The sequence below is a fragment of the Orcinus orca genome, chromosome 1 (assembly GCF_937001465.1).
Source record: "Orcinus orca chromosome 1, mOrcOrc1.1, whole genome shotgun sequence".
Classification (NCBI taxonomy): domain Eukaryota; kingdom Metazoa; phylum Chordata; class Mammalia; order Artiodactyla; family Delphinidae; genus Orcinus; species Orcinus orca.
Genome location: NC_064559.1, coordinates 198,395,425 through 198,415,764, shown reverse-complemented (window position 1 = coordinate 198,415,764; position 20,340 = coordinate 198,395,425). Strand labels below are relative to the sequence as shown.

Genomic DNA, 20,340 nt, shown 5'->3' with positions numbered 1-20,340 from the left:
AGTGGACACCAGGCCCCCGGGACGGACGGGACTCCCAGGCAATGTTCTTTTGCTGGATGCAGGTCCCCAGCGGCTGGGGTCAGGGCAGCCAAGGCCAAGGAGAGGACTAGAAAGGAAATTGCCTTTGCTTCATTCAGCTTCCAGGCTGTTATCTGGGACCTGATAAGACCAATTCTCCTTATCACTGAGATAAGGCACCAGTGATGGAGGTGAGCTGAGAGAAAGTACAGAGCCCAGGGCAGGGCCAGAAGGGAGGGGCCTGAAGCCCAGGCTGAGGAAAACTTCAAAGAACTTTTCTGAAGCATTTACTGCATGCCTCTGGCATAGTGCTAAGTGATGACCGCATTGAATCCACCCTACAAATATATTACCCTGCAAACTCTTATTACACCTATTGTACAGGGAGGACGCTGAGGTTCAGAGATTAAGGGCTCATGGTCACAGCTGGTGGAGTGACGGGTGCAGGATCTGAAGCCAGGTTCCCTCACTTAGGAGACACGCTTTGGCAGAAGCATGGGGAGCATCTCAGACACCTTTGGCCAGCTGATGGGACAGGTTCATCCTCCTAACCGCCCAGCTGGCACCTCCTCTCTTCCCACTGGAGCAAAGAGGCCACGCTGAGGTGGAGAGGGAAGCTCAGGGCTTTCACTGCATAACAATGTCCGCTAGTGGGGGAGGGGATCAAAATAATGCTTGAAGCAACACATTACGTGTTCTAGGTGCTGGCCACTCTTCAAAGTGGTTTTCGCATATGAATATATGAATTTATTCTCCAAGAATAATTCCACTATTATCTTTCTTTTCCACGCGGGAACAAGAGGCAGCACAGAGAGGTCGAGCAACCTGCCCAGGGCCACACAGCTGCTAAGAGGTAGAGCCAGGATCCACCCCGGGCTGTCCTGTGGGCCATTCCAACAGCAACTGTTCAGCACCTGCTGTGTGCCGAACCAGGTGCTGGGCACCGGAAGCCAAGTTCCCCAGGGTCCGTGTGCTGGTGCCGACTGCTGCCTGAGTGGGGATTTTGACACCTTTAGAAGCAAGTATTATGATCATTGTAGGTTCTACTTATTCTTTTACTCAACTTATTCACAGAGCGCACAGAGTCTCAGGCCCCCACCAAGCCACTTGTCACGTCATCTCTAACCCTTGTGCTCCATGCCTGTTAACAGGATTATTCCCATTTTACAGACAGGGCACTGACGGGCCAAAGAGAGCTGCCTTGGCACGGCCACAAAGTGCTGGGTGAGCATGCGCTCACCAGGGGAGGACATTCCAGGCAAGAGGCACTGCCCTGGCCACCGCTTGGAGGAGTGAAAGGGCAGAGTATGTCCAGGGAATGGTGGGAGGTACCAGGCCCCCGCCCTGCACAGCCTCTGCCCATCCCAGGGGCGGGCAGGCTGGGACAAGCACTGGGGGGTTTTGAGATGGGGAAAATTAGACAGGCTGGTGGGCTGAGAGGGGTCCAAAGTTACCAGGATTTCTGCACGGGAATTCCAGCCCGCAAGCCCCCTGACACTGGGGGGGGGGGGGTGCTGAACTGGAGTCACCTCTGGACCCCGGCACCCAGCGAGGTCTGATACAAGAGTATGTAAGGGACAAAAATTAACATTTATTGTAAGCTTCCTATGAGCCCGGGTTAGTTCTTTTTTTTTTTTTTTTTTTTTTTTTTTTGCAGTACGCAGGCCTCTCACTGTTGTGGCCTCTCCCGTTGCGGAGCACAGCCTCCGGAAGTGCAGGCTCAGCGGCCATGGCTCACGGCCCCAGCCGCTCCGTGGCATGTGGGATCTTCCCGGACCGGGGCACGAACCTGTGTCCCCTGCATCAGCAGGCGGACTCTCAACCACTGCGCCACCAGGGAAGCCCCCCGGGTTAGTTCTTTTATTTATTAAATTTATATATAAATGTGCATCTTGGCTGTTTCCAAAGAGAATTTGCAGAGGACACCCATGACAAAGTTAATGAAATAGAGAAAAGGGCAGGCAGGTCAGGGCCAAAGGAGACAAAAGGCAATCAATTGGGAGGTCTGGTGTTTACCAGCTTAAGGCCTTGGACAAGTTTTCCTTAACTTCCACAGGCCTCAGCTGTTTAATCCGTGAAGTGGGGATAGTAACACCCACATCATAGGTTGCTGAGGAGCTAAGTAACATCATCCACGTAAAAGGTAAATGGTAGCCCGTAGCGACCATCCCTGGGCCATCCGTAAAGGCCAGGCGTTTGTCATGATGGTCTCCCAGACTGGTTGTGATAAATCTCTGTTGGCAAGTAAGGAGTCACGTGATCGTTCTTTCCTTCACCAAATGTTTGCTGAGGGTTACCAGGTGGCACTCACAGTTCTAGGCCCTGGGGACATATAATGAGGTAGAGAAGTCTCAAGTGAAACAGCAAGCTACAAAAATGGATTTGCAGGGGAGCCCATTTGTATGTTGTTTTTCTAAAGCATATATATTCCTGGAATGTTAAAAGGCTAGTAATCAAAGTGGCAGGAGTGGTTACCTCTGTGTGGTGAGCTGCCGGGCGGTTTTTTGTAACCCTTTTTGCTTTATCTGTACTTTGTACAATGGACACCTACTAATTCAATAAAAAGAAAATGTACAATCAAGAGTATTTTTAAAAATTGGTTGAGATTCCTGGCACTCCAGGCAGAAAGGGAAACACTAGAGAACAGCACCCATCCTAGTTCCCCAAGAGATGGTTTTTCTCAGCTTCATGTCCAGGACACTGAGAGATATCACTAAACATGCCCTGAAGCTGTCTCTCCGTACATGCAGACACGGCATGCCACAGGAGTGTTCTAAGTATCTGTCGACTAAATGAACAAGTGACCAAACACCGAAACTGTTCTTCTAGAACCATGGCTCTCAACTAGGAGTGATTTTGCCCCCCAGGTGACAGCTGGCAATGTCTGGAGACATTATTTTGTTGTCACGACTGGGGGATGCTCTGGCGTCTGGTGGGTGGAGTCCAGGGATGCTGCTAAACACCCTGCGATGCATAGGGCAGCTCCCACAGCAAAGGATTATCTGACTCAAATGTTAATACTGCCGAGGTTGGAAACCCGGTCTGGGGCAGCGGGCCAGCTGCTGTATCTGAAGAAGTAACCTGAACTGGCAGATCTGGTTGCAAAACGCTTTCTCGGATTGCAAAATGCTTTTTCTCCGCTCAGGAGGCTTTGTAATTAAGAGCATGAGTCTGGAGTCAGACTGACTGCGATTTTAGTCTCACATTTGTCTTAACAGGCAGATAAGTTTCCCATCTGTAAAATGGTAATAATACGGGGCTTATCTGCACATTCAGGCCTATGGTACTTGATTGCTTGATAACTATTGCTGTTATGAGCTTTTTTTTTTTTTTTTTCAGAATAGGGATTTCTTTCTACCAGATATTAGAGGGGTTTTTGTTTTTTTTTAATGTTTAAGGCTTTCTTCCGCATTACACTGAAAACTCTTGGAAGGCTCCCATCCACGTGTAAATCCCCTGGGTACACGCCCCCCCCCCCCCCCGCCCCCCGCCCCCCGCCCCGGCCCGCAGCGTTTAGCAAAGCACGTGCACACGGTAGGTACTCCGTAAACAGGTAAATCTATGTGGCTTCCATCTAGGGTCTGAGAGGGATGGTCTCAGAGTGCAGGGAGAGGCCTGCAAACGGGACCACGCTGAGGGTGTAGTGAGCATGGCCCCCGTCCTCAGTTTGGAAAAAGAGCCCTTCCTGTCCATGTCCTCTTCCCTGTCCCACTCCCCCACAGAGAATACACAGCAGCGCTGGGACTCATCCATGCCCAGGGCACCCCTGCACCATCCCTTAGGACACTGATTAACTCAGAAAGGGCATAGCTCAGCAGGCGAGACGTAACTGGTGAGTCCTAGAGGTCAGGCAAACACTGGGGGCAGGGGCTGCCCAGCTCTGAAAGGGAGATGGACAGAAACACGGGTCCATAGGGGTGCAGCCTCACCAGACTGTGAGCCCCTCTGGGGCAGGATCTGTGTGCCACCTACCTTCTCCACCAAGCCCAGAGGCAGAAAGGGGCTCTGAGAACATTTGTCGCTGAGTGGGCAAGGGTCCAGGAACCCAACTCCACAGTGCGGGGGTTTGCAAATCTGGGTTTGCAGGGCAGCTCCGCTCTGAAACTGCACCTTGGTTTCTTCATCTGTAATTTGGAATAACAGCTACCCCCAGGAGAAGTTTAAATAAGAGTGATAATGATGGTCATGATTAATAGTAACTGGGCACTGCCTATGTGCCAGGCACTGTTCAACGCACTTTACATGTAGCAACTTATTTATTAATCATCACAATAAGGCACATACCCCAAGTGCGTAGCACAGGTTTGGCACGTTCTACGCACTCCGTAAGTATTATTATTCCACCTATCAGAAGAAAGGGGTCCTTTTCTCTGCCCAACGCAACTTTTAAAAAGGGGAAGGAGAAAAGAGAGAAATAGAAATGTCGGTAGACAGAAGAGAGGGAAGACCCAGGGAGGGTCCTGAATGTGAGACCGAGGGTGGGGAGGTGAGAAGCGGGGTGTGCTAAAAATAGAGGTGCCCTGGGAGGAAGGCACTGCACTCCGGCGGTGGGCAAATTTCGAAGATCCAGCATCAGGAGAAGGAGAAGTGATTAAGTGGCTAATTTCTAAGCGTGGGAGCCAACAGGGCACCGAGGCACCCCCACCCCGCAGCAGGATTCGGGAAGCGGGTCCCCCTAGCTGAAGGAAGAACTTTGGGAGACGAGGGTATAGCAATGGGAGGAAGGCCTGCGTGGGGGTCGGGCGGCATCAGAGGAAGTGACCCCCGGCGGAGGGGAGCCCCTAGGAAACCCGGCGAGGGTCTGGCAGGGAGGGAGTCCGGCTCGGGGGCGAGGGAGCGCCCAACGACTCCCGGGACCCCGGGGCAGCAGGCGCCGCGAGGGGCCTCCCCAGGCCTGGTACTCACTCACCCGGCAGCCCTCCACGGGCGAGCCAGCAGGGCGCGGCGGAGCGCGGGCGGCGACAACAGCAGCATCTTGAGCTTTCGGCACTGCTGGTTGCTGGACCGTTCGCCCCCAGAGCGGCTCTACTGCGCTGCCCCGCCCTGAGCGCACCACCTCGGCCGGCGGGGGGAACATGTCACCCCATCCGTCCTCCAAGCCAGGCTCAACCGAAACGCCTCTGTATTTACCTTCTGCTAATAAAATAATTCCATTTTTAGGGCATGATAAAGGACGTTATGTGACATAGGGCAAAATTGCCGGAAAGAGAAGCCTTGAAATGTACACACTTCCCCCTCCTCTCTTTATGGTATGACCCAGTCGCCCTCCAAAGGGGGCCGAGGGCAAAAGGGAGTGAGCTCCATCGACCAATCAGAATGATACATGGAAGCTCCTGGACCAATCAGAGGGGCGGTCATGTAGCAGTCTCCTTAGGCCGGGATAGAGGGGCTGAAGCAGCCAATAAGAGAGCGGGAATAGGGCACGTGTGAGGCGGCGCGGAAGGACAGCGGGTCTGCCAGTCAGGGACAGCTAGAGTCCCAGCCCTACCACTCTCGCTGTCTTTGGCCAGTGGCTGCTAGACTATTCGACCGTGCAGGGCTGCATAGCGGCCAGCGCCCTACCTCAACTCGGGGGCTGCAGCCCCTGGAGTGAGCCTGCTGCCCCTGGCTCTAGCCTCCTGGTTGGGACTCAGCCGCCCTCCACCTCCCGGCCTGGCGCGGGGCCACCCAGCTTCCTGAGGCCTAGCGCTTAGATAAATCAGCCTGCTTCTTTGCAGATTACGATCAATAAAAGATAAAACCGGAGCCAGGCTATGCTCAGGCTTTCGCTTTCCTTCAAAGCCTATGGACGCGGAACCAGTTGCTCCTGTGCTGTATTTTTGCGCCCCGCACCAAAATTTGAATTTTCGGGGAAGTTTTCTGCCTGATGAACACGTGAACGTTATTTAAAACTCGGTTTCTGAAGTCTTCCAGAGGATGGAATCTTAGGGACCCATTCGATTCCTAAAGTACTGTTACAGCTTTTCTAACGCTCCCTTCTAATATATCTGTTTATATTTCCTCTAGCAGCGTGTACCGAGAACTTGCTTAGGAGTCAGAGTTCAGTTGCTGATCATGGTTTCTCCCTATGACAAGGGCGAAATACGTAATTTTTCCTGGGCTTCAGTTTCCAAGCCTGTAAAGTGGGGATAATAATACCCACCTTAGAACGCCCTCATTATTTCATGCTACTCCTTTCTCCAGGAGGGCACACTCTTTAAGGCACTTGGGAGAATTTAAACAGAATGGGGAGTGGGAAAGGAAACTACAGTCGTCTCTCGGTCTTGGTGGGGCCTTGGTTCCAGGAGCCCCCGCAGATACCAAATTCACGATGCTCACGTCTCTTACATAAGGTGGCACAGTACAGTCAGCCTTCCCTCTCCAAGGATGAGAAACTTGCAGGTTCGGAGAGCCATTTGTACATTAAGCACAAGTCTTAGAGATGGTAAAAAGTTAATTGGAATTGGCAGTGGCTGTTTTTCTTCATCCTTGAAGAAAACCCTAGTCATGGGCCCAGTTCACACAGGTCAATGTCTCCCTGAATTCAGCCATTAACAGAAAGAAACTAGAATATTGGACAGTGTCAAATCCAGAGCCTAGGAGGTAGCCTTTCAAGGGCACTGTGAGGAGGTTTATGAAATGGGGTTGATTGATTAACAGGACCTCAACTCCAAACCAGGCTATGCCAGTTATTCAGTCTGTGATCTCTCTGGCTCTCTTCCCCTTCTGTAAAATATGTATAATAATTTCTGCTTTAACTACTTGCGAAGATTTTATTGTGAGATGCAAATATAACAGGTGATGTGAAACTTCCCTATTTGATCACTAATCAGCTAATTACTTTAGTGGTTATGTGGCCCACCATCCTCTTGCCCCTCCCCATCACCTCTTTATCCTTAATTTTTTTTTATCCTTAATTTAAAAAAAAAAGGCACCATCAATTCTAAGACATTTCACTTTATTTAAAAGAAGCCAATATACAGGATATAAAGGGCATGATATTTACAACAGTACAGTAAACAGGTTGGTTTCCGGTAGGATCAGTAGTCTTTCAATGAATATAAACCCCCCGTTCCCCTTGACGCTAGACCCAGCTGGCAGACAAACAGCAACAGTGGGGTAGGATGGGACTTCAGGATAGAAAGTCTCCCTGGATGGGGCTAAAAATCAGGTAGATGCTAAAATGTCCACGAAGGGGTCTGTGGGTGGGGTTGCCTTTGCCTCATCTCTTTGAGGGCTTGGCAGAGGGAATGGTGAGGGATTTAGCCTGAGACTAACAAGCAGCCCACCCCGAGCCTGGAAATCTTCCACTCATGGAAAATTCCCTTCCAGAGAGAATCTGCCTTTACTGACACCCACCTGGCTGCTTCCAGACTCCCCACTCTAGGAGAGTGCCCTCTAGAACCAGAGCTTGGTGTCTCAAGGTGGAGGACCCAGGAAGCTCCCAGCACCCTAGTTCCTCATCCAGGTCCCTGGAAGAGCACAGCAAGGACTGCATCCCAGGCCTTGGCCTGGGGTTGGCACAGCCAGGGCTGGGCTGTAGGCATCTCATGGCATTTGCACTCCTGCTCCAGCTGCCTGACAACCTTGGACCCACGGAGGCCCAGGCCCCAAGGAAGCCGTGGGCTCCGTGAACCAACAGCCCATTGCCACCCACACCCTACTGCTTCTCAGCTCTCTCCAAATACAGCCGACCTGGCAATGGATCTTGGCAGACCAGAGTTTGAGCAACTAATCGGAGCCCACCTTCTGAAGCAGAGCTTGTCCCCTACCTAGTGCCCCCCTTCCCTCCCACCACCCACCTCCGTTCTGAATTCCCCACTGTCCACCCACTCCCACAAGTGCCCAGCCCCCTGGACTTCCAAGGACCAAGGAGCTGGGGGATCAAGGGAGAAGGAAATGAGGTGAGGGGTGACCTACACTCTGCTGAAGCCACTCGTGGGTGTGGATGAGTAGGTGGTGATGATGCGGAGACAGGTGAGGGGTACTGATTATATTAAATCCAGCAGCAACATGCATCTTGTCCACAGAAAAATGCTGGGCTACCATAACTGCCTACCCTAGATTTTAAAAAAAACGTTCATAAAAATAGATGAGAGTCTCTTCCTTTATAAATAGATTACATTTAGCTTAAGTTACACCTTATATGATCCCCTGCCCCACACCCTCTCCCCCATCCCAAGCCAAAGTGGTCTGATTCTCCACAGGTCATATGAGCTACATCCACAGAGCTAAATCCATGATGGACAGGCCCGTCAGACACCTCTAGACATACTGCCACAAGAAAACAAAATGTGTTTACTTGCAAATCATTTTTTTCCCTGTTCAGAGTCTCAGAGAAGTATGTGTATGTGTGTGTGTGTGTGTGCTCCACAACCAGGGAGCCCAAAGGAAGCTACTCTCCCTGTCCCTCCCCAAACCTCTCTTTTTATAAAACCCCCCAAAATAGGAGAGTGAGAGAGGGCAGCACAGGAGAGCCCATCTGAGACCAATTCTAAAATACCAATGTCAATATGACACTGGGCTGAGAAATAGAAAACCAAAATTACGTATTTACATCTTTACAAAGGATGGACCAGTTCATCCCAACTGGACCTGGTGCTGCCCCAGCGAGCGTTGGGGTCTTTCTCGGCAAGCTGTGGGCCCATGGCAAGGGTACAAGCGGGGCCCACTGGCAACTAACTCAAAAAAGAACTTGGTGGGGAGGGAGGCAGCCAGGCCAAAACCAGGATCGCACCCTGAAGGCAGGTCACTAACACTCTTGTTGTCCCCCCATCCACCAGCCCCAAGTCCTTGCTCCCCAGCGAGAACAGCTATTGAAAACCAGCAAGATGGATCTTTCTGGCCAACATCTGACTCTGGCTCCTGCCATTTCCATACTCCCCAGATAAATTCAGAGTACGCTAGTCCCCAAAGACAAATATCCTATGTATCCAAGGGGGAAAGCAAAAATAATACCATTGGACAGCAATCACCATGGTAACCTTAGTTACCCCCCAATACTTACATTGTTGCCTAACTGTCTTAACTCTAAAGATAGGTCTGTCACCCTCCCACCACCTTGAGGAAAAACCCGGGGCAGGCCTCCACTCTGCCTACCTGTCCATGGAATTCAATGCCTCCCTCACCCTGGGCAGAGGAGGCCTGAGAGGCGGCCAGTTTCCCAGCCTCCCAGAAACGGAAAATCTTTTCAGCAGCTGAGGTCCAAGCCCAACTGGCTCTGATAACCTTTGGTTAAACTAAAACTAAAACTAAAACAACAATAACAATAATGACAATAATAATCTGATATGTTTGAACCCTGTAACCTTGAGAACAAGTGTCAGTGAGGAGGAGGGGAAGGGGTGATCTCTCCTCCGAAACCTCGTCCCTCCACGTACCCAACAAGGGACTATTTGGCTAATAAGAGATTCTGGGAATGGAAGACTTTCAGCCAGACTTTCACAGGGAAAGAGCAGGAGGTTCCTCCACAACAACAACAACAAAAAAGGAAAAAACTCACAATAAAGGCCACCAAGTTCTGATAAATAAAATTACACACAATCACTAACAATCTCCTCTCTCTCCATATATATATATTTATATAATATGAATATTATGTACAACGATTTTAAGACTGAAAAACAGGTGGGGGAAAACGGAAGAGAGAGGAAGTCCTTACAGATCACTGGTACCCTGGGAGAGAAAAGACAGCGGGCCTGATCTACACAAGGCCAGATTTCCCCCTCTGCCTGCAGACACAAGCAGTGGGTAGCAAGGAGCTCTGGTCCTTGGGCACATTTTGCTCCTCTGACCTCCAGGGGGAGCTCCTGGGCCAACAAAAACAAAAATCAGCAATCACACCCACAGTAGTGGGTCCAAAAAGAAATTTAAAAAACGAGCAAAGCTGGCTCTGCTGGCCCCAAGCTGAGATCTGGGGGTGGCCGCCACACAGTGCCCTTTGACTCAGGCCCTCTCAAGTCTGGGGAGATATGGCTCAGCTGAACTCCCCAACTGGTCAATCAGTGAATTATGGAAAAAGGTGAGCTTATGTCCATGAGCAGAACAAGGACGGCTCTCACTCGAGCTCCTCCTCTCACCACCTCCTCTGCCAGCAGCCCCCGCTAGCTCCCTCCCCTTCCCTTCCCAATGCCTGCCAGTGGCCAAAGAGTGGGCCACTGCGGGCACCGTGGAGAAGCAAGATGGCGGCGGACGGTACCGACCCAGCTCCGAGGTGGAGGGGCTAGATACCAGGCCTGGCCCCCTCCAGACTTTCTCACAGAGAAATTACAGATCGATAACCCCTTACTGTTGCCTGGGAAAAACATCAAGTCATCAGGGCAATAAGAGACCCGCTCCCCAACCCCAACCCACAGAGGTCCCAAGAAAGCAAGCAGTCAGGTGGCCAAGGGCCTTACGGGGCCCAGGCCTCACTAACGACCTTGACCAAACTCCCTCCCAAGTCAGTGCTCACCCCCAGAGGCTGCGAGAGAGATCGCCCTAGCTTCCTCCCTCCCAGCTCCAGGGGAAAACCAGGGATCTAGGAGAGGGCCTACCTTCCACAATGGTATAAGGCAAGCTGCTTTTTTTGTTTTGTTTTGTTTTTTGCATAGTAGTTTAAACACAGTGAGGTTCCGCCTTCCCCCACAGTGCCTTGTCCCTCTGCTTTGCCACTCGATCCAGAAAGAAAAGAAAAATTTGTCTTCCCTCCCTCCTTCCATCTTTTCTCTCTTTCAGCTCCCAGGCCTGGAGAGCTCGCAAAGGCCAACAGCTCCTTCCTGGTGGGGGGAGGTGGGCCATCCCAAGTCCAACTCCAGCAGAGGAGGGAGGGCAGAGCTTATGGCCAATCAGAGGAGCAGGTGGGAGGGTAGAAAACGGCATTGTACCACTCCAGGGGCCCCCCCGCCCTCACCTTAGAGTTTTGTATAAAAACACCTGCTAGGAATAATTCTTTGGAGCTCAAAGTGGCTCAGCTTAAGGGAAAAGGCACAGTTAACACTGCATCGTCCGGACAGAAGTCTGTATCTGTAATGTGGAGAACAATAGAAATTGACAGCACCATTCCTTGGGTGGGTGGATGGAGGAGGGGCACTGGTTGGTGGTGGGCGGAAGGAAGGAAGGAAGCAGCGGTCCCTTGGGGCCTCCAGAGAAGGGAGGGCATAGGAAGTCTGCGTGGCGAGGGCTGGAGCCCCACTTCCTGGCCCCGTGGGGAGAGGCGGGCAGAGGCCCCATCACCAAGACCACCAGGCACGGGCTGCGGGACCTCAGTCATCAGCTGACCATGGGCTCCACATCCGCCTCCCGCTCAAACTCATCCTGGATCTCGTCTGTACTTCCTGAGTCGCTGCTGGCCATGGAGCTAGGCGACGGTGAATTCCTGGAAGGCACAAGAGAATGGGGGACATCAGAGGGCAGCCTGAGGACCTCTGAAGGGATTCAAAGAGCTGGAAAGATGGAGCAGCCATTCCTAGAAAACCTAGCCTCAGAGGGGGATCCTGCCCCGAGGCCCGCCCTTGCACCACTTGCCTTAGAATCTTCAAAGCCCAGGAGCTGAACATGGCTATAGAGACCTATTGGGACGCCCTGCACCCGCCTCTGTAATTGCTTGGTCCTGAGAGCTCCTTGGGAGCAGAAACCACGGGTCAAGCTCAGTTTTTACACTCCCATCACCTAACACACGTCTGGACAATTAACTCAGAGCCCAAAGGGAGGCCACACAGGACAGTGGTTTTGAATCCTCACTCTATCACTGCTGAGCTGGGGGGCCTGGCACAAGCTATTTTCCCTGCCTACGGGGCGCTCCTCCATCCCAACAATGGAAATAACAACAGTGGCTTCTGGGAATCAGTGAGCTAAAGGTGACATGCTAATAAGCCCAGGGCCACACACACGCAACCTCCCCCTGCCTCTCCCTCTCTTACAGCCCAAACAACGGCCTGCAAGACTGTCGTCATGATAAGAGAACAATTATAATTAATGTATCTGTGCTCGATGCCAAGCATTTTATGTGTATTATCTCATTTTATTATTAGCATGTCTGTCTTCCCCGAAAGGCTGCGTGTTCCTTGAGGGCAGGGGCTCTGTCTTGGTTCTGGTGTCCCCCAGCAAATAAAAGAGGCCTGATGCATGTCAGTCTCCCGGGGACAGACCCACATGGCCTCGGGTTGGAAGACGGGAAAGGAAGGAAAATGGCTTCCTAAGGACACATGTGAGCCCCGGCCACCACCTCCACCCACCAGCTCAGCAGGAAGTGGGGCGTGGGCTCCAGGAGGGCCAGGGCTGCGAATGTTCTGCTCATCACTGTATCCCCATGGCTTTGCACAGAGCCAGCCTTCAACAGTAGCTGTTGAATCAGTGGGGGCAGGGTTGTTGTGAGTGGTCACGTGAGATTAGATGTGCGAGGCATTGACACATAGTAGGAGGCTAATAGTCATCGGATGCATGGACAGGTGGACGGACGGATGGACCAATGGCCTGGGCAGGTGAAACCACCAGGCTATAAGTTGCAGCCCCACAAATCCCGCCACCCACCCCGAGGATGCCACCACTGCATTGCCAGGGAGGACAAGGCCAGGTACCTGTCTGCAGAGCCTTTGATGAGCCGGCGGCAGGTCTCCATCTGCACGTCCAGACCCCGCTTCATGCTGCACATCTCCATGTACTCATGCAAGTGTCGGTTCATGTCGCTCTTGGCCGTGGCCAGCTCCAGCTGAGAGGAACCAACATGGCATAAAGGGGAGGCCAAGTCATCCTCCCTCATAGCAGACCACTCAGCAACCTCCCGTCCTCAGTGGTGGTGGCAGCATCGGGGCCACCCCAGGACACCACGTCCTCAGGGCCCTCCCTCCGCTCTCTGCTCTCTACATACTGGTGCAGGGCCCCTAGAACCACTTCTGGTGGAAGGTGAATGGTTGCTTAGCAACTACTGGGGCAGCCCTAGCAACTCCACCCTGTCCAGCATCCCTGCAGTCCTTTCTGTGGACTGGATTAGAAAAGTCCTGAAGCCTCTCGTGTTTCTGACCCTTCTCCTCTACCAAGTGATACATCCCCCAGGAAAGGAGCTGGCCTTCTCTTTCTCCAGCGTGACAACAGCAGTGACTCTCACTGATAGATGTGGCCCAGCACACAGGCTCCAGAGCTGGGAGAACTGGGCTTACAGGCTGCTTCCTGGCTGCGGGGCCTTGGGCAAGTCACTTGGTCTCTTTTAACCTCAACTCCTCCTCTGTAAAGTGGGGCACACAGTACCCACTGCATAGCGCGGAGGCACCCAGGTCCCTCTAGGTACACACATAAGGTATGCAGATACCAGGGAGGGTGTATTTTTAAAGGGCTGAGTGCCCAGTGTCGCTTGATGTCACTCAAATGTCAGTTCTCATTATTTTGAGATCATCATCTCAGTCAATAACTTAAAAAAAAAAACCTCTCTGGGGCCAACATGGATCACCACCCCCATTTCACAGATTAGGAAACTGAGGCCCTAAGAGGGGTGTGACTTGCCCAACACTAGGCAGAGAATCAGCAGATGTCCTGACTTCCGATCCTGCATCTGCCTCGCTCTCCCAGCCCCTGTCCACACGGGCACCTAATCACCGTGAGTCTCGGGGGTCACAACCGGGTGATGTGAACCAGCTAAGGCCTCACCTCGATCTGGCCTATGGTCTCCTGGTACTCCTTGTCTCTCGTCTTGAAGAAGGATTCAGTCTCATGGATCAAGTTGCCCAGGTTTTCCTCTTGCTGGGGAAACAGAACAGAGGGGACAACTTAGCTGGGTGGTAAGGGCTGCAGGGAAAGAGTGGGGGATGCGGGATCGTGGAAAGGAAGTGCTCCCAATGCCTACCTCCCAGCCTCTAAGAAGCCATGCCCGGCTCACCTCGCCCTGCAGGTCAATGCTCGGATTGCAGTTAGTGAAGTCCTCCCAGAGCAGAAGCGTATCTTCGTTCTCCTCCCACGTCAGGCTGTCACAGTCATCATCGAAATCAAAGGTCTCCCGCCTGTTGGGGGGGACACAGGAGGGCATGAGTGAACAAAGCCAGGCTCCAGAGGCCTGGACAGGGGAGAGCAAGGGACACTGCCCTGATGACTGGGCTCCTGCCAGGTGGCCATCCAAAAAGGCAGGGGCGGTGGCCAAAGGGGACGCATGCCTTCTCCTTGGAGTTTAACGCTTTTCAAATGCAGAGTGTATTTACATATTATTTATACAATTTAAAATGTATATTCCTAAAGATGCCAGGCTTTCATTAATGGAGACTAAAGATATTTTCCTCCCAAGTCCAATCTTGTGACTGTTTTCCTTTCATTTAATAACTCATTCCTGGAGCCCCTGCTCTGCCTGAGGTGATTCATATAACCTTTTCTGCAACTTGAAAAGGTGGGTATTATTATTATAATTCCCATTTTACAGAGGAGGAAACTGCAGCTCAGAAAGAATAATTCCCTTGTCCAAAGCCACACTAAGCTAGGCTGTACCAGAAACTAGGGCTGATAAAAAAGAACAAAATAATGCCATTTGTAGCAACATGGATGGACCTAGAGATTGTCATACTGAGTGAAGTAAGTCAGAGAAAGACAAATATCCTGTGATATCACTTATATGTGGAATCTATAAAAAGGGTACAAATGGACTTATCTACAAAACAGAAATAGAGTCACAGATGTAGAAAACAAACTATGGTTACCGGGGGTAAGGGAGGGAGAGATAAATTGGAAGATTGGGATTGACATATACACACTACTATATATAAAATAGATAATTAATAAGAACCTACTGTATAGCACAGGGAACTCTATTCAATACTTCGCAATGGCCTACATGGGAAAAGAATCTAAAAGAGTGGGTATATGTATAACAGATTCACTTTACTGTGTACCTGAAACTAACACAACATTGTAAATCAACTACACTCTGATAAAAAATTAAACAAAAAAAAGGAACCTAGGGCTGAAAGCCAGATCTTTCTGTTTCCTACGGCTTCTTCCTGCCCATCAAAACATCACCAAGCACCTATTATGTGCTGGGCATGGGACAGGCCACCATGCATGTATTAAAATGCAATTCATTCCATCCTCACAACAATCCTGTGAGGTGAGCATGATTGTTAGTCCCATTTTACAGGGAAGGAAATTGAGGCTCAGAGGGATTAGGTGGACTTCTAGAAAAATACATGCTGGAAATCAGACTTGAATGCAAAGCCTGAGCGATTTCTGGCCTTCCCTATTCACTAGAACTGGAAGTAGGGTGATGGACCATACAGGTGTGCCTGGGACTGAAGGGGTTCTGGAGGTGTACTGGTTACCCCAACTGGAGGGGACTGTAAAAATCATTCAGCCCAATATGCCCATTATCCAGATGGGAAGGCTGAGGCCTGCAGGAGTTAAATTGCTTGACCTGGTGAATCAGCTGCAGAGGAAGATGTGGGTCCCAAGTCCTGATTCCCATCCCAGGGCTCTCCCCACTGCCTACGCTCACTCCTTCAACTACTTTCTGGATCCTACAGGGCACTGCTCCCAACCTGCTGACAATGGACCAGGCTGGAGCCACCGGGCAGAGCCCAAGAGCACCCCCGGGAGCCAGGTTCCCCACCAAGAAGCGGTTCCTGCGGGAGCCTGCAGGTGGCTCCCTGCAGCCAAGGACCAGAGCTGGGGCAGGGCTGCAGGGTGAGGCGCTGCCCACACCCCGCCCCCCACAGCAAGACAGCTCGGGGCGAGCCCCTGGGTCGAGCGTCGTCGACCCATCGCCACCTCACATACTAGACTGCTGACCTCACTTCCTTCCCAGCAGCTGGGACAAGAAGGAAACCCCAGCTGAGTAATGGGGAACTAGAAAGGATAGGAAGCCGCCTGCACAAGAGAAAGGGCTGGGAAGAGCCGCCCCCCTCCCCCCAGATCTGGAGGGCGGGGCTGAGCAGGAAGGCCGGCCACGGTGCAGAGAAAGTAGCAAATTTCTCCCCTTCTCCTGGGCCTGAAGCCCAAGCAACTGATTTTGATCAAAACAAAACAGCCCTGACACGGGTGCATTCATTATTCAAGGAGCTCAGAGGAGCTGGCCCGGGGCAGTGGGGGCTCTAGCTTGGGTCTCAGCCCGTAGCCTGTGGAGATGTCGGCGGGAGGGGGCCAGGGCCCTGCCCTGGTGCCTTCTGCGTGGCATTGGCTAGAACTACAAGGGTGGAGGGGTGATCAGAGGTTGGCCGTTTTTTTTTTTTTTGAACTAGGCAACTTTACAACCAGATCAACCTAATTGGATACTGAACCCAGTTCAGACCTGTCAACGCTCAGGTGCCCATTTTAGCAGCATTGGAAAGAAAGCTCTTTCATACACCTGGGAGCACCGCTTTTTAGCTCACGCCACTTCCTGGGCAGTCTATGGATTCCTGGTGACTTTATGAAAACCAGGGACAACACTTTCTTCAAAGCAGCCCTTTAATTCAACCAAATGAACCCAGCCTGGGTCTCTGGGGCATACAGCCCTGCCCTACACTCAGAAATGCCCACAGCAACGTTCAGAAAACCTAGACCCGACCAAGGGTTCTCTTCCAAAGCCCCTCTCATCAGCGAAAGATGAGACTATGAGAACTGGGTGTGGGGGGGGATGGTGAAAGATGAATCGAGAGTCTAGGAATCTCCTTGTCACCCTCAAAACAGCAAAGCCCCAAACACAGCCCCATCTCCATGTTGTTTCAAGGGAACAGCAAGTATAGGTAAGTGCTGGGCACACCCATCCCACCCAGGTCCGATTCCCGTCTTCCTGACAAGTCACCAGGGTGGGGATGGTGTGGCAAGGAAACAGAAGAGGAAATCTCTTCTGAGCACGAAGACAGTGCTGGACCGGGAGTCAGGGGCCCGGCTCTGTCTCGACTTGCCCGGCCCTCTCTGAGCCTCATCTGTGCAATGAAGGGGCTGGGCAGAGTGATCTTGGGACTCTACCCTGCTAGGCCAGCCCCCAGCCTTGCAGGAAGCATTAGGAGAGGCCTGTGCCCCTGGCTTTGGAAATAAGTACGATGGCAGGAGTGCCTGCTGAGAGGAGGTGCCCTCCTGGAGGGGCCTGGAAGGTCGGTGATGGCTCATCAGAGGCGAGCACTCGAATCCAGCCAGCCCCGCGGCTGGAAGCTCAGGACTCCAGAGAACGGACATCAGGCCAGAAAGTGTGCTGGGCCCTGAGACTCAGACGCAAGGGGTGGGGGAGGTAGGGGTGGGGAGGGAGGACTCCAGTCCTGGGCAAAAGCTGAGTTCCCAGGGCTCAGGGGAGAGAGCAGGCAAGAGCAGGCCAGTGGGGCAGGGGGAAAGGTGGACGCCAGAGACCCAGTCCCAGCCTGCTCTCTGACTCAAGGCCCTTAGGTGCGTCAGCCAATGCCCATAGCTGCACCCCTACCCTCCCCAAGCCCACACCGGGATACTCTACGGATTAGAGCCAAAGATGGATCAGGACTGCAAGTATAGCACTGGGTACACCAAGGTTACAATGCATCCCTGCCCCGGAGGACTGTACGCAGCTGTCCACAGGGGTGGGAGAGGGCTGCCCAGACTGGTAGCCCCTGACCATTTCCCATCGTGGCAAATGTTAAGCTACTAATATGCCATCGCTAAACCTGGAGTGGGCAGACATGCATACAATCAGCTTTTACAAGCTGGTACAAGCCAGCTCCAGCCCACCACTGACCATACCCAGCCCAACTCTGCCACTAACCCGGGCAGCAGCTCATCCCAAGGGAAAACAAAATTGTAACTCTGTATGGTGATGGATGTTAACTAGACTTATTGTGGTGAGCATTTTACAACATATACAAATACCAAAACATGATGTTGCATATCTGAAACTAACAGAATGTTACACGTCCGTCATATTATCTCAATACAAAAAAAAAAAAGAACTGCCCACAAATAGGACCACCATTACCAATTTGACCCTTTCTGAAAATGTGAAACTCCGAATCCAAATTCTTTCAGAGCACGTGCTGGCCAAAGAAAACATCTGCAGGCTACTTCCGGTTTGCCACCCCTGCCCTGCCCAACCTGGGGAAACGGAGAGGAGGCCCCAGGCAGCAGGGATACTCACAGCTGGTTAAACATGCGTTTCATCTCATCTGTGATGTTCATGGAGCCGACCTCGTCATCTGAGAACCGGTTCACCTCCCCGTCCTGCTCAGAGATGTCATCATCCGAAGCCACCTTACGCTCTTTCTTTTTGGGGACCACCTGACCCGGAAAGGAAAAGATCAAGGTCACTGGGAGGCTCTGCTGGGATGGAGGGCAGGGTGGACTGGGAAGGGAGCCGGCGTCCCATAGGATGGATGGAGCATGGCTGGTGCGGCCACTGCTTGATGCCGGGTCCTCTAAGAAGCGGGCGGCGCTCGCAGGAAGCGTGAGGTGGGGAGACATGCAGGATGGAGGGGCAGATGGCCTGGACCCTTCCCTGCCCTGGGAGGCCTGGTGGTTGGGCTAGCTCAGCTCACCCCTTCACCAGAGAGGCAGCCCCATCATTTGGGGTGAAGAGCAGGCCAGACTGGGGCACTGAGTCGCCTGGTATGTCTCAGAGGCAGCCAGAGAGACGGAAAAGCCCTTAAAGAGGCGCAGATGGCTCCGCGCTTCCCAGAGCCCTCCTGTTCACATGCAAAGTTGACAGGCAGGCAGCCCCAGGTTCAACAAGCTCCCTCCACTCCAAGCAGACAAGACACGACAAACCAGACGAAGGCTGAAATGGTCCCTTGCTTCCCCACAAAGGGGCAGCAAGAAGGCAAGAGGTGGACAATGGGCCCCAGGGAAGCCCAGACCTCACCCCACTACATCCAAAGTCACGTACTTAAAGCGACAACACGCCATACTGCCCTGGGCTCAAGCAAAAGCCAAACCACAACCCAAAACTCAAGCAGCAGCCTTCAGAGAATGACGCACGCCCTTTGGGCAGCTGGACCGGCCCCCAAGCCCTCCCTGGAGGACATTTGCCAGTGCTAACCCATCGCCTTCGCTTGGGACACACCCAGTCCCTTGCCGGTTGGAGGCGGGGTGGGGGGGACGGTACGGAGTGAGTCTCAATGTGGGACTGAAAGAGTCAACAGTCAACAGCTCCTCTTCTGAATTCTGAGGCTCGTGGACCAGGGCTCAGGCCAGCTCACCCAGTGCTCCCATAGCCTGGCCAGGGCTCCCTGACCATGGCATTTGTAGCCAGCTCCGGCTCCCAGAGGAAGAGGCAGGAAGCAGGGCAGTGGACGCAGGGTGGACGGATGGACTGAGCCCTGGAGGGTCCAGAGACCTGAGTCCTACTCCCAGCTCTGCCATGTCCGTCCTGGAGCCTGTCACGCCCACCACCCGCCCGGGGGAGCGGCGTCCTCAGCCATCGGATGAAGCGGTCAGCCTTGATGATGGAGTCAGACGTGCCTATGAGTCTATGCGTCCCTGATTCTACGTCTTCCTGGGGAGGCCAGAGGGCTGGGCAAACGCTACCTCGGGGGGAAGGGGCGTGGGCAGGGTGCGAGGAAAACGGGGGTTGGGCGGCCAGGCAGGGGCGGAGGGCGGTGGGCGGCTGGGAGTGGCAGCTGGTGAGCAGGGCAGCCCTAGTCACCTGGAAGATCTTGGACACGTCTTCCGAGTTCCGCTGCTGTGCGACATCGCACAGCTTGGCCGTGATATCGATTCGGCGGCAGATGTCCATGTCCACCTTCATGGCCTTTTCTTGGATCTTTGTGTCCAGGTCTGTCATGGGCTGCAGGGAGGACAGCAGGGGGTTACGTGAGCGAGGGATGGAGCAAGCATGGGGGTGGGGAGGCACTCCCAGGCTCCGACTGGACAGAGGGGTGGGGAGACCCCCAGGTGTCGGGCGGGAGGCCCCGCGGTCCGAGGGGGTCCTTGAGCCTTTTCTGGACTTGAAGGGTCGGGCCAGCTGCTCGGGTTCAGGGCAGGGGGCGGAGGGACTGTGGGAGCCTAGGGCTTCGGCGCCGAGTGGACAGTGTGTTTGCTGGTCACCCTAAGGGCTGGAAGGCATCCTCTCAGCAGATACAGCGTCAGTGTTTATTTTGTCAGAGCAGAGAAAAAAGAAAGACAAGTCCCGCTGCTGAAAGACCCCCCTGCTTTCCCACCGGGCCTGCTCCACCTGTACCCCACACAGAGATTCCTCCCACGGCTGATGGTTGGGGCTGCCTAGGATGGGGGGTCCACCGGACCCCGGTGAGGGGAAGCCACATGGCCTCTTCCAGCCACCCCAGCTCCACGCCTCTCGGGACCAGAACTGCTCCAGGCTGAGTCACCTGGACTGGGCTCCTTCTCCCTTGTGGAGACTCTCTCTACATACTAGCCGCTGCTTGAAGGTGGCAGGAAACCAGGTCCCCAGTAGGAAGAAGGCCCTTGCTGCCACCAGCTGCCCCTGCCCACGGTTAC

General features: G+C 53.0%; 2 protein-coding genes and 1 long non-coding RNA gene across 5 annotated transcripts in view; all 3 read right to left on the bottom strand.

The window, feature by feature from the left end:
• Window positions 1-5,093, bottom strand: part of ALDH4A1 (aldehyde dehydrogenase 4 family member A1) — a 32,390-nt gene extending 27,297 nt beyond the window's left edge. The window contains exon 1 of the mRNA XM_004272465.4: window positions 4,928-5,093. Coding sequence (XP_004272513.1) covers window positions 4,928-4,992 — 65 coding nt within the window. The 5' untranslated portion in view covers window positions 4,993-5,093. The remainder of the gene's footprint in view (window positions 1-4,927) is intronic.
• On the bottom strand, window positions 2,025-4,921 carry LOC117202375 (uncharacterized). The gene is made up of 2 exons (XR_004484713.1): window positions 3,991-4,921; window positions 2,025-2,340 (listed from the first exon to the last, which is right to left on the bottom strand). It is a non-coding gene; the product is annotated as an uncharacterized LOC117202375 (long non-coding RNA).
• A 1,845-nt stretch (window positions 5,094-6,938) lies between the features above and the next one.
• Window positions 6,939-20,340, bottom strand: part of IFFO2 (intermediate filament family orphan 2) — a 49,182-nt gene continuing 35,780 nt past the window's right edge. For 2 of the 3 annotated variants that reach the window (XM_049706322.1, XM_033433098.2), the window contains 5 exons: window positions 18,026-18,165; window positions 13,847-13,967; window positions 13,618-13,710; window positions 12,555-12,685; window positions 6,939-11,353 (listed from right to left, as the gene is read on the bottom strand). In XM_049706322.1, the coding sequence (XP_049562279.1) occupies window positions 11,248-11,353; window positions 12,555-12,685; window positions 13,618-13,710; window positions 13,847-13,967; window positions 18,026-18,165 (591 nt within the window). In that variant the 3' untranslated portion in view covers window positions 6,939-11,247. Of the gene's footprint in view, window positions 11,354-12,554; window positions 12,686-13,617; window positions 13,711-13,846; window positions 13,968-18,025; window positions 18,166-19,528; window positions 19,670-20,340 lie in introns of all 3 variants that reach the window. The other variant, XM_004272466.4, reaches the window with a different exon arrangement.